Genomic DNA, 12,553 nt, shown 5'->3' with positions numbered 1-12,553 from the left:
ATCCCATGACACTTTTGTGAATTTGCTACAATGCCCCAAGGTGCCTCATTACAAAGTTTGGGAACTGAGGGGGTTAACCAATTCTAGTTAATGAGTATTGAATTTATTTTTGAATTTCTATTGATAGCAGGAGTGTACTTTCCAAGACAATCATTATAAGAATTCAACTGACAAAATATTTTGGTTAAGCTTTTTCATTTTCTAAGTGATTTTAAGAAGTTACAAATAAGAGATCTGGTAGTTACTTGAAAAACAATCTAGTTCTCCAAAGAAGACACAGAAGTGGTCAATTAGCGCATAAAAAAAATGCTCAACAACATTAATTATTAGGAAAATGCAAATCAAAACCACAATGAGATACCACTTCACACCTATTAGTATGGCTATTATTAAAAAAAAAAAGAACAAATGTTAGCAAGGATACAGAGAAAGTGAAACCCTTGTGCATTGCTGGTGGAATATAAAATGGTACAGGTGCCATAGAAAATAGTAAGACAGTTCCTCAAAAAATTAAACAGAATTATATAATCTACAGGTTCCACTTCTAGGTATATACTCAAAAGAACTGAAAGCAGGAACTTGAACAAATACTTGTAATACCCATGTTCACAGCAGCATTATTCATAATAACCAAAAGGTGGAAACAACCCAAATGTCCACTGACAGATGGATGTATAAACAAAGTAGAGTATATACATACAATGGAATATTATTCAGCCCTAAAAAGGGATGTTTTTCTGACACATGCTACATTATGCTAAGTGAAGTAAGCCTGATTTAATGAGACAAATACTGTATGATTCCACTATAGAAGATATCTAGACTAGTCAAACTCATAGAGACAGAAAGTAGAATGGTTGCCAGGGGCTGGAGAGGGGAAGAATGGGGAGTCATTGTCTAATGGGTACAGAATTTTCAGTTTGGGATGATGAAAAAGCTCTAGGGATAGATGATGGTGATGGTTGCACAACAATGTGAATTACATAATGCCATTGAACCATACATTTTAAAACTGTTAAAATGGGGGTACCTGGCTGACCCAGTCGGCAGAGTGTGCGACTTGATCTCAGGGTTTTGAGTTCGAGCCCCACGTTGGGTGTGGAGATTACTTAAAAATAAAATCTTTAAAAAAACAATAAAAAATAAATAAAGTGGTTAAAATAGTAACTTTTATGTTATGTGTATTTTACCATAATAAAAAAATAGATTTAAAAAAAAGAACAAGAGTTGATATTAGTTGTGAAGAAAATAGTTCATGATGTAAACATCTGAAAATTAAACAAAAGTCCAATTTAAAAAATACTAGAACAATAACTCAACCACATTAAAAAGCCTATAAACCAAGAGATGTAAGTTTTCATTTTCTTTCCTTACAAATATGTAACTTAAATGAACATATGGCAGAATACTGTAACAGTTTCTCATTTTGCTCTTCCTAAATGTGGCATCAGTATAAGTACATTAAATTTCTCCTACCAATAAACCAAATAAACACCTCTGGGTTCACTTTGAAACCAATCTGAACAACAATACTTAGGGAAACTCAGACAATCTGATTTAAAAAGGCTGCCTGGGAATGCAGTGAATAGTCCGAGAGATTAGCGGTACATTTGGAAAAGAATACTTACTGCCTTCCCACGTACACTGTAACAGATTAAGAGCACCTTCTATTCTCTTCCAGTGCTGAAGATGGAAGAAAGCATAGGCGATTGCTTCACTATCACCCCGCTTCAGAATGTGCTCTGGAGGTAAAATTAGACTTTTCATCTCTAGTAAGTACTAGAAAGATAACACACACAAAGACACACCACAGAAAAACGAAAAATTAAATTACGTTAAGTTCAAACACCCACAAAAATGTAGATTCAAATTTTATGTTAAAAAACAAATATTAAGCTAGTTGAGATGACAAGAGGGTCACACTGATAGCATGTGTATAAAATGCTCATCTATGCAAATTCCAAAGATCAGAATATTCCTAAGGGCAAAAATAAGGTGATAAACGGCTTACGTATGACCTTGCTAAATACATAATGGAAATTCAAGCTGAGGAAATAATGTGAGAGCAAATATCTATTTTTCCAAAAGAGAATTAAGTATAAAAATCATAAAATACAATTTTGGAACAACATTTTGTGGTGACATTCAATTCTTTTTTTCTCTCATTCCCATCTTATAGGTGGAAGAACTTAATTGTGAATAAGTTCAATTAAATTAATATCTACTGAGAGCAAAGCACTATGTTAGGAAACACTAGATTCTCTGGAGCTTCCTACTGTAATAGAAAGACAGATTTCTTAAGTTAATGATTATAATAAGACTATGCTGAGTGCTTTATTAGAGGTATAAACAGTGTATATAAGAATTTGGATAGAAGATATTAATTTTTTCAGCTTTTTTTATAATAGGTTTATTGAGATATAATTCATATTTTACAATTCACCCATTTAAAGTATATGACTCAAAAAAAAGTGTACAACTCAATAGTTTTTAGTATATTCACAGATAAGTACAACTATTACCACAGTCAATTTTAGAACATTTTCACCACGGCAAAAAGAATCCCCATCCTCTTTAGTTATTACCCTCTAACCCCCATTCCCCCTAAGCAACCACTAATCTACTTTGCATCTCTATAGATTTGCCTGTTCTGGCTATTTTATACAAAAAGACTCACATAATATATGGTTTATTGTAACCGGTTTCTTTCACCCCACACAGCGTTTTCAAGGTACGTCCATGTTACATCACATACCAGTACCTTGTTCCTTTTTGTGGCTGAGTAATATTCCATCATATGGACATTCCACATTTGTTTATCCATTCATTATTTGGTGACCATTTGGTTGTTTTCATCTTTTGGCTATTATGAATAATGCTGCGATAAACATTCATGCACAAGTTTTTATTGGAACATATGTTTTCATCTCTCTTGGGTATATACCTAGGAATGGAAGTGCTGGGTCATGTGGTAACTATATGTTCAGGAGGTATTAATTATGATTTAGGAGTTGAAAATAAACCACTTGATGGAATTGGGGATATGAACTGACATATAAAGATGTGTAAAATGTAGATGAACAGACTGGGTGGTGGGGTAGGGAAACACAGCGGGTTGGAATACAGGCCAACTTGAACGAGGCTAAGAATGCTTAGAGCAAGACACGTTTAAGGAATTAGTGAGTGTGCCTCTTAAAGAAGTTACGGCCTATCAGTTCTTATTCACATATGAAATTAAATGATATCTTAAAGTCTTGAAGAAAATACTTGCCTTAATATTATAATCCACAACAAAAGCAGTATAATTAAATGTACTAATTCCATGAAAAAAGACACAAAATTAACCACTTGTACATCATCTTTACTATTAAAGTGGTCAACTTAAAACAAAACTTTTCAAAAAACACTTAGCTAAATACTTCCTCCAAAGACTAAACCCAGAGTACATTTCCCCTACTAGACTGGTTTGAAACAACCTCTTCGGTGCTACATAACTTGATACCAAATTATGTGTCGTAAGGTCCAAACCACTTAACTTCTGTTATAAAATATAGAAAGAGAAACACTTCTAAGAAGTGTTGTAAATGATACATTCTCAAACTTCAAATTCTAAGTTCCTCAGGTTGTTACACAAACTAAGGAGATAAACAACATAAATTTGAGCTGAAACTTGTGAAACACTGTAAAACTGCTACAAGCAGGAAGAAACAAAAAAGTGTGGTGGTTTCAAAATTGAGCCTTAGGTTATTAATCAATATATATGTATGCACTGTATTAATATATCTAAAATAATTTTTTCTTTTTTATGAAATGTGCCTTTCCAACACTCACTGAGCTTAATGCCCATCTTTAATTACTCTTACTCCTATACCTCAATAAAGCTGGAAAAAAAAAATAATAGTTAATCTTGATGTCTCTGGCTCTCTCCTCAAAGTGTAAGAATGCAGTCTGCTCATCAATTTATTTTAGCAGATGTCACAAGCTATGAGATTATTTACTAATCCAGTTTGGGGACTTAACATTTCCCATTCAGTTTCTTAAAGGAATGCAGCAGAGGTTGTGTCCTGGTCAAGCAAAGCCCATTTGCTGCCTGGTTGGGTTCTCTCCCCTTAGTGCCTTGGGCCTATATTCAGGAGGGTAATATTCTTTCTAATCCTCTCTAATCCTTGCCCATTTTTTTAAAACACAGTAAAAGATCACTCGCACCAGGCGGCTGTGGGAAAATGGACTCAAATAGCTGACCTCTGACATGACTCCTTATGTTCTTAGCAAGTGCACTAAGAGCTTCTTCAGTAGGAAGCAAAAAAAAAAAAAAAAAAAAAAAGCAGCAGTCACAATGGAATCTCCATCATAAAAAGAGTATCTCATTTTCAGACGAAAACTGTTTTAATACGTAAACCAAGTCCTTTCTATTAAAATTCTACTTCATTTTACAGGTAGAAGAGACAAAGTATCCCAAATTATTTTCAATGAGTTTTAGAACCCTGAAACTTTAAATTAAACCTACCTTGGTAGCCACTTAGCAATTGGTAAGCCAAAGATATTCACTTAACAATTATTCAAACTTAGAGAAAATATCAACTAAATATGTCAAGAAAATACTTTTTTGAACAGCAACTATATATTTTCAGTTTAATGATCTGAGTGACAATTCAGATAGTCAAACACATATGGCATGTTTATTAGGAACTGACTTCAGGAGTTATATTTTAAAATCTTTGCCATTTAATCATTAAAAAAAATCTTCTTATGCTATCTTATTTTTCATTACATCTCACCTACAAGCAAATGTCCTTTCCAATTTGACTTTAAAACAAAGCAATTCTTATGTTTCAGTTTATAATAAGACACTGAAATAAAGTTCCACTCTCAAAATATAAGGGAAAATTTTCCGTTTAAGGAAGATATCTTTAAAATAGGTAATTATAGGATTATAACTTATTTCCTTCACAAAATGCTACTCAGGAATTTCTGCTACCCAGCATAAGCTGTAAGTAACTACACAATAGAAACCACATCCTTCATATTCTACTATAGCACCTGGCACACTCCACTCCCAAAGTAGGCACTTAGACACTTACTAACTGACCTGATCTGATATATACAGCTAAAATGTCTTCAGACTCATGTTTATATTTCAGTTTTTTCTTAAAGATATTTTTTAACTCTCTGGGCAAACTAAAAACAAAACAAAATAAACTTTTGCTACCTAGACTTTATTTTTCTGTGAATAAGAATATGAAAGGTTGGGGCGCCTGGGTGGCTCAGTTGGTTAAGCGACTGCCTTCGGCTCAGGTCATGATCCTGGAGTCCCAGGATCGAGTCCCGCATCGGGCTCCCTGCTCAGTGGGGAGTCTGCTTCTCCCTCTGACCCTCCTCCCTCTCATGCTCTCTCTCTCAAATAAATAAAATCAAAAAAAAAAAAAAAAAAAGAATATGAAAGGTTGAAAACTGAAAAGTGGTTGGTTTGGTTTGGGGTTTTTTTCTGCTTCTGAAAGTACATGCTTAGTGCATAAAAATTCAAACACTGCAGAATTACATAGTAGAAATACTATATTAAAAGACTGGGGAATAGGGGCGCCTAGATGGCTCAGTCAGTTGAGCATCTGACTCTTGGTTTCAGCTCAGGTCATGTTCTCAGGGCTGTGAGATGGAGCCCCACGTTGGGCTCCACACTCAGCTCGGAGTCTGCTTGCTCCCTCTGCCCCTCCCCCTGCTCACACTCTTGTGCTCTCTCTAAAATAAAATAAATAAAATCTTTTTTAAAAAAAGACTAGAGAATAAAAGAATAAAGAGAAAAGGATAATCTAATTTATATTTGTCTGGATTTCTTTACACATAACATCCTTAAAAACAGGATCAAACTTTTATGGAACTCACTTTTTACTTCACAGTATATCTTGTACATCTCTTCTTATCTCTATATAGATCTAACTCATTATTTTTAATTGTTATATAGTGTTCCACTAAAAGCTGGTTATTTTGGGGCGCCTGGGTGGCTCAGTTGGTTGGGTGACTGCCTTCAGCTTGGGTCATGATCCTGGAGTCCTGGGATCGAGTCCTGCATCGGGCTCCCTGCTCAGCGAGGAGTCTGCTTCTCCGTCTGACCCTCCCCCCTCTCATGCTCTCTCTCTCAGGTAAATAAAATCTTAAAAAAAAAAAAAAGCTGAGTTATTTTATAAGAAATAAGGTCATGCTGAAATTGTACTACCATTCTTAAAAGGCCAAAAATAATAACATTAAGTGAAACTCATAAGAACGTTAAGTAAAACGGCTTCAAAATTCCCCAAAAAGTGATGGGATCTAAAATTTTACTTTGTTTAACTTGGTTTGTCTAACTTAGGTCTTTATAGCAAAATAAGTCCAAAGTACAGACATGTCTATTTACCAAACATCTACTGAAGCCTGTTACGCATTAAGCAGAGTTTCAAACATAAAATGATATGTAAAACAAGAGTTCTGCTTTTTAGGGAACTAAGGAAGAGACATACAAACAGACCAAAAAACAAACAAAACCAAACCAAAGCCAAGATATGATTAAGGCACTGAAGGAATGGAGAAGAGAGAGCCATTATCTCTGCTTGGGAAAAATGGTAAAGACACCTCTACAGAAGAGGCAACAGATGAGCAAGATCCTGAAGAATGAGTAGAAACTTGCCATGTAGAGAAGAAATTAAGCATATGTACAAAGGTAGGGAGACATGATGAGACATGACCAATCCAGGGAATAATAAGATAAGGAGCAAAGCAGAAGCGGCAAGGAATAAGGTTGGAGACAGATGCCAGGCCCAGACTGTGAAGGGTTTCTGTATATGCAATACTAAGGGGTTGGTCCTTATCTGACAGGTGATAGGGAACAAAGAGGGCTCTTTAAGCAGAGCAGCTTTGCTATTTAGGTAGACAGCTCTGGTGATGGCCAGTATGGAGATAGGATTATGGCAGGGAGACTACTGAGACATATGTTTTAATCACCCCAGCAAAAGATGGAAAGTATTTGAGATTATTTCTATATCTTTACCTGTGTTTAGAAATGCATAGAAAATGTCTGGCAATAATATAAACCAAACAGAAACAGTAGTTACATGAAAGAAGTAGAATTGGATTTTTTATTTTATAAACTTCTGAAGGGTCTGATTTCTTTTTTATGAAGCACTCATTACTTTTATAATAATAATGATAATTTTTTAAAGAGCAGGTAGTGAGGGCCTACACTGGTCAGTGACAGAGAGGATGGAGTAGATGGCTAGATCTGAAAGACATTTCAAAAAGATTATGAGTTGGCAGTTTGGGAAGGGCAGAAGTAAAGCTTAATGATGAGAAGATGATAGTGAAGCCATAAATCAAAATACAGAAATAAGGAAAGACAGGCAAACTGGAGAAGACACTTAAAAATAAGATTTAAAAAATTCAGTTTGAGGGGCACCTGGGTGGCTCAGTTGGTTAAGCATCTGACTCTTGATTCTAGCTCAGGTCACGATCTCAGGGTCGTGAGATCGAGCCCCGCGTCAGCTCTGCGCCCAACACAGGGTCTGCTTGTCCCTCTCCCTCTGCTCCTCTGCCTGCTCTCTCTCTCAAATAAATAAATAAAATCTTTTTTTAAAAATTCAGTTTGAGACACATTGAAGTGGCTGAGGTACCTATCAGATATCCAGGTAAAAATTTCCACAACTAGATAGAAATACAAGTCTATAGACAAGGAAGGAAGCCAGAGTTAAAACATACAGGTTTGGAAATTATCAGCAAATAAAATACAGTTGAAGATATAAACCAAGGCTGGTACCTAGTATATGCTGCAGGACCTTCCGTATTACCTCCAAATCAATCACTCTACTGTTATATCTGGAACAGAACCGAAATTGTTGGAACAATTTGTATCCAACTATGGATAACATACTCAAATGACACTCAAGTCTCTTGCTTTTCCCTAAAAATTAAAAAAAAAAAATTAAAGCTATTTTAGTAGTTAAAAAAAAAAAAGACATAAATGATGTATGGTCTGAGGCCTTTTTTACTCTAAAACCATACCTATGCTTACACTCAAATTCACTTTAATTTTGAATTGCTTTGATCTTCATAATTTATCTTTAGATTACTTCGTTTCTATTACTTTGTAAATCTTACAACAGCTTTTGACCAAAAGCAATATAATTCTGACCTGAAGTAATGATAATACTTTATAATCTTCCTCTTAAAAGCAGAGGTTAAAGAAAAATCTCTCTGAAGGCATCTGAAATTAAGGTACTTTGCTCTTGATCAGTCATGCACATCAAGAACCAATTTATCTCTGCAATTAGTTTTCTCAGTGCACATTCTATGAGATTGGGCAGGCAGCTTGAATGCAAAGAGTCCACATGGATGTGTATTAGGGGGGAGACTAAAGACAGTTCCCAGAAAGAAAGTAAACAGAATTGCTACATTAATAAATTGAAATAAAACATAATACTCCTGGCAGCCTCAGGAGCAAAGAGAAAGTGATCTTATGTTGAAAAGAAAAGGAAGGGAGACTAGAGAGGGCATTTGCCACAGGAAAACTCCTTTCCATATCATCCTACAGAGCAGTACCTCAAGAGATAAGCATTTTATATATCTACTCGTCCACCTAGGCCAGAGCATAATACAACAGAAAGGTATAGTGCTTTTCTGTGCCCTAAGTTTGGGTCAGAGATTTCAACACCACTTCCCATTTCTCCTTTGATTCCTGCCATACCTAAGTCTCCATCAAGTGCACGTTTCCCTCTTTTATCCTTCATATATGCTGCTATAATAGAGATAGTTTGGCCAATGAAATGTAAGCTTGCTGCTAAAGAGCTGGTATCTTCTGTTAGTGGATGGGACTCAGAACATCCTTCATGCTTCAATTTCTGATCAACCAGAATGGATTTTTCCTTTTCTGTATCAATTTATTTTTAAAATTCCCCTTGCAATTAAAGAAACCTCCAGGCATGGTCTGGTTTCTTGGCAACCCAAAACGGCTTTTTTTGTAAAATAAGAAATAATGATTTTTAAAAGCTACAGATAACATATTCTGAAACATGTGCTCAAGTTTGTTATTTTGTTTTTAAATGTTCTACTTTACTCTTCCCTCAAGAGCTTCTCCTGCCAGACACAAAATAAATTATTTTCAGGGTATTAACTAATTCAAATTAGTTAATTCCTAACTGTCTCAATTACTTCACCTTTACCTTGTCTCAACAAAATCCCCAAATTTGACACATGCTAAGGCCAATAAGCACTAAAATAATATTCACAAGAAAAGAGTGCATACAGAACAGCTTAAACAGGAAGAGAAAATGGCAGTGGAGGTATAATAAAACAATACTCGCCATGATCAATACTCTTGCCTGATACTCAGACACTGTGTTAAGTGCTTCATACAGATCATTGCATTTAATCAGAAGGCATGATACTTTGACAGTGCTTTCCATGCTGAGTCAAATTCTTTTTCTTTACTGAGGTATAATTTAAAAACAGTAAAATGCACAGACCTAACTCCTGCAATTCAATTAGTTTTGACAAATGAGGACAAGTAACACCCAAATGAAGACATAGAATACTTTCATCACCCCAGAAAGTTCTCCTTTCCAGTTAACTCTCTGCCTTGACCACCTTAGGCAACTACTATTCTGATTTCTTCCCAGCACAGTTCACCTTTCAACGTCACATGAGTAGAATCATTCATCTTGTACTCTTCTGTACCATACTGTATTTTTGAGATTCAACCGTATTTTACTTGTATCAGTTCTTTCTTTTTATTGCTGAATAGTATCCCACTAAATAAATATATCGCAATTTGTCCATTTACTTGTTAATGCACATCTGGGTTGTTTCCAGTTTGGGGCTATCATGAATAAAGCTGTTATGAACATTCACATTCTTTTTGGAAAAATACAGTTTCATTTCTCTTGGGTCTATACCTTGGAGTGGAATTGCTGGCTCACAGAAGTGAGATATACGCTTAACTTTATAAGAAATTGCCAAATAGTTTTCTAAAGTGGTTGTATCATTTTATACGTTTAGCAGCAAAGTGTCAGAGCTCTAATTGTTATACAATCTTACCAACATTTTATCAGTCTTTTTAATTATAGCCATTCTGGTAGGTGTGAAGCAGCACCTTGTGATTTTATATTGCATTTCCCTGATAACTAATGATGTTGAGCACATCTTTATGTGTTTATTGGACATTCCAATGTCTTCTTTTATGAAGTATCTGTTCAAGGCTTTTGGTCATTTTTCACACTATATATATATTCTGAATAGGAATCCTTTGCCAAACAAATCAGTTGCAAAAATACAAACAGAAATTTTGATTAAAAAAAAAAAAAATCAATGGACACTATACATGTGGATATATTTCTGGACTTTCTATTCTGTGATTTTTTTTTTTAAGATCTTATTTATTTGTCAGAGAGAGAGAGAGCACAAGCAGGGGGAGTGGCAGGTAGAGGGAGAAGCAGATTCCCTGCTCAGCAAGAAGCCCGATGCGGGACTCAATTCCAGGACCTTGGGATCATGAGCCGAAGGTAGATGCTTAACCGACTGAGCCACCCAGGCATTCCTGTGGTTTTGTTTTTAAGATAATTATTTCAGGGGCCCCTGGGTGGCTCAGTCAGTTAAGCGTCCAACTCTTGGTTTTGGCTCAGGTCGTGATCCCATGGATTGTGGGATCAAGCCCTGCGTTGGGCTCTGTGCTCAGCATGGAGTCTGCTTGAGATTCTCTTCCTCTCCCTCTGCCCTTCTCCCCTGCACTATTGCTCTGGCGCGCACTCTCTCTCTCTAAAATAAATAATCTTTTTAAAAAGATAATTATTTCAAATTTAAATATAAAAACAGTAAAATTTAGAAGAATTTGGTGGTAGTATGCTTAGGAAACAAACCTTCAATGAAATATTGCAGCTAGCTATTTTTAGATTCTAAGTTAAAGCTGGGGACAATACTATTTTAATTAATATGTAAAGTATAATAGGTCAACAATCACATCTATATAGGTCACTGACATGGATTTAATACTTACAATTTCAATCATCTATGGTATCTCTAAACATCCATGACTTATAAAGCCATCATTTTGCTAAGGCACAAATCTGAATCATGTGCTCTGAGGCTTGTGCACACATGTGAGTAACTTATCTAATGAGTAACCCTGACTCTTCAGCATTCATATCTCAGCAAGGTTCATGACCTATCCTCGTATTTACATTTCAGGGGTGAAGTTATGTTACAGTGGTATTTTCAACTATGGAGATTCATAATGGTTTTGGACCATATCAGTCAAGAGTGTCAATAGCTTACCATAAGAATAATGTTAAAGAATACCTTCTACAATAAAAAGACAAATTAAAAGTGTTCAAAGGATTTGAATAAACTTTTATCCAAAGAAGTCATACAAATGGCCAAAAAGCACATTAAAAGATAGATGTTTGACATCATTAGTCATTAAGGAAATGCAAACCCAAACCACAACGAGACACCGTTCACACCTACTAGGATAACTATAATCAAAAGACAAATAATAACAAGTGTTGGCATGGATGTATGGAAGTTGAAACCCTCACACATTGCTGGTGGGAATGTAAAACAGTGCAGCCACTTTGGAAAACAGTTTGGAAGTCTCTCAAAAAGTTAAACATGGAATTACCATATGATCCAACAATTCTGCTACTAGGTTTATAGCCAAGAAGTGAAACCACGTGTTCACAAAAAAACGTGCACATGAATATTCATTGCATAATTATTCAAAATAGCCAAAAAGTGGGACCAACCCGAATGGCCATCAATTGATGAATAAAGAAAATGTAGTCTTATCCATACAATGGAATATTATTCAGCCATAAAAAGGAATGAAGTATTGATACATGCTACATTATGCTAAGTCAGACACAAAAAGGCCACATATTCTGATTCCAAATCCACAGAGACAGAAAGAAGATTAGTGGATGCCATCAGGGAAATCCAAATCAAAACCTCAATGAGATACCACCTCACACCAGTCAGAATGGCTAAAATTAACAAGTCAGGAAATGACAGATGTTGGCGGGGATGTGGAGAAAGGGGAACCCTCCTACACTGTTGGTGGGAATGCAAGCTGGTGCAGCCACTCTGGAAAACAGTATGGAGGTTCCTCAAAAAGTTGAAAATAGAGCTACCATACGATCCAGCAATTGCACTACTGGGTATTTACCCCAAAGATACAAATGTAGGGACCCGAAAGGGTACGTGCACCCCGATGTTTATAGCAGCAATGTCCACAGTAGCCAAACTGTGGAAGGAGCCAAGATGTCTATCAACAGATGAATGGATAAAGAAGATGTGGTATATATATATACAATGGAATATTATGCAGCCATCAAAAGGAATGAGATCTTGCCATTTGCAACGACATGGATGGAACTGGAGGGTATTATGCTGAGCGAAATAAGTCAAACAGAGAAAGACATGTATCATATGACCTCACTGATATGAGGAATTCTTAATCTCAGGAAACAAACTGAGGGTTGCTGGAGTGGGGGGTGGGGTGGGAGGGATGGGGTGACTGGGTGATGGACACTGGGGAGGG

The 12,553-nt window shown here is 35.9% G+C and overlaps 1 protein-coding gene across 7 annotated transcripts in view; it reads right to left on the bottom strand.

Moving 5' to 3' along the window:
- The window catches only part of ST7L (suppression of tumorigenicity 7 like), a 123,461-nt gene that overhangs the window by 17,850 nt on the left and 93,058 nt on the right, over positions 1–12,553 (bottom strand). For 6 of the 7 annotated variants that reach the window (XR_004301397.1, XM_032421444.1, XM_032421405.1 and 3 more), the window contains one exon: positions 1,629–1,779. Coding sequence is in view for 5 of the 7 variants with exons in the window: in XM_032421444.1 (XP_032277335.1) it covers positions 1,629–1,779 (151 nt within the window). In the remaining 2 variants the exon portion in view is untranslated. Of the gene's footprint in view, positions 1–1,030; positions 1,123–1,628; positions 1,780–12,553 lie in introns of all 7 variants that reach the window. The other variant, XR_004301399.1, reaches the window with a different exon arrangement.

This window comes from Phoca vitulina, unplaced genomic scaffold (genome assembly GCF_004348235.1).
Source record: "Phoca vitulina isolate PV1807 unplaced genomic scaffold, GSC_HSeal_1.0 scaffold2, whole genome shotgun sequence".
Classification (NCBI taxonomy): Eukaryota; Metazoa; Chordata; class Mammalia; order Carnivora; family Phocidae; genus Phoca; species Phoca vitulina.
The sequence above is the reverse complement of the archived record's forward strand: the minus strand, read 5'-3'. Positions and strand labels throughout refer to the sequence as shown.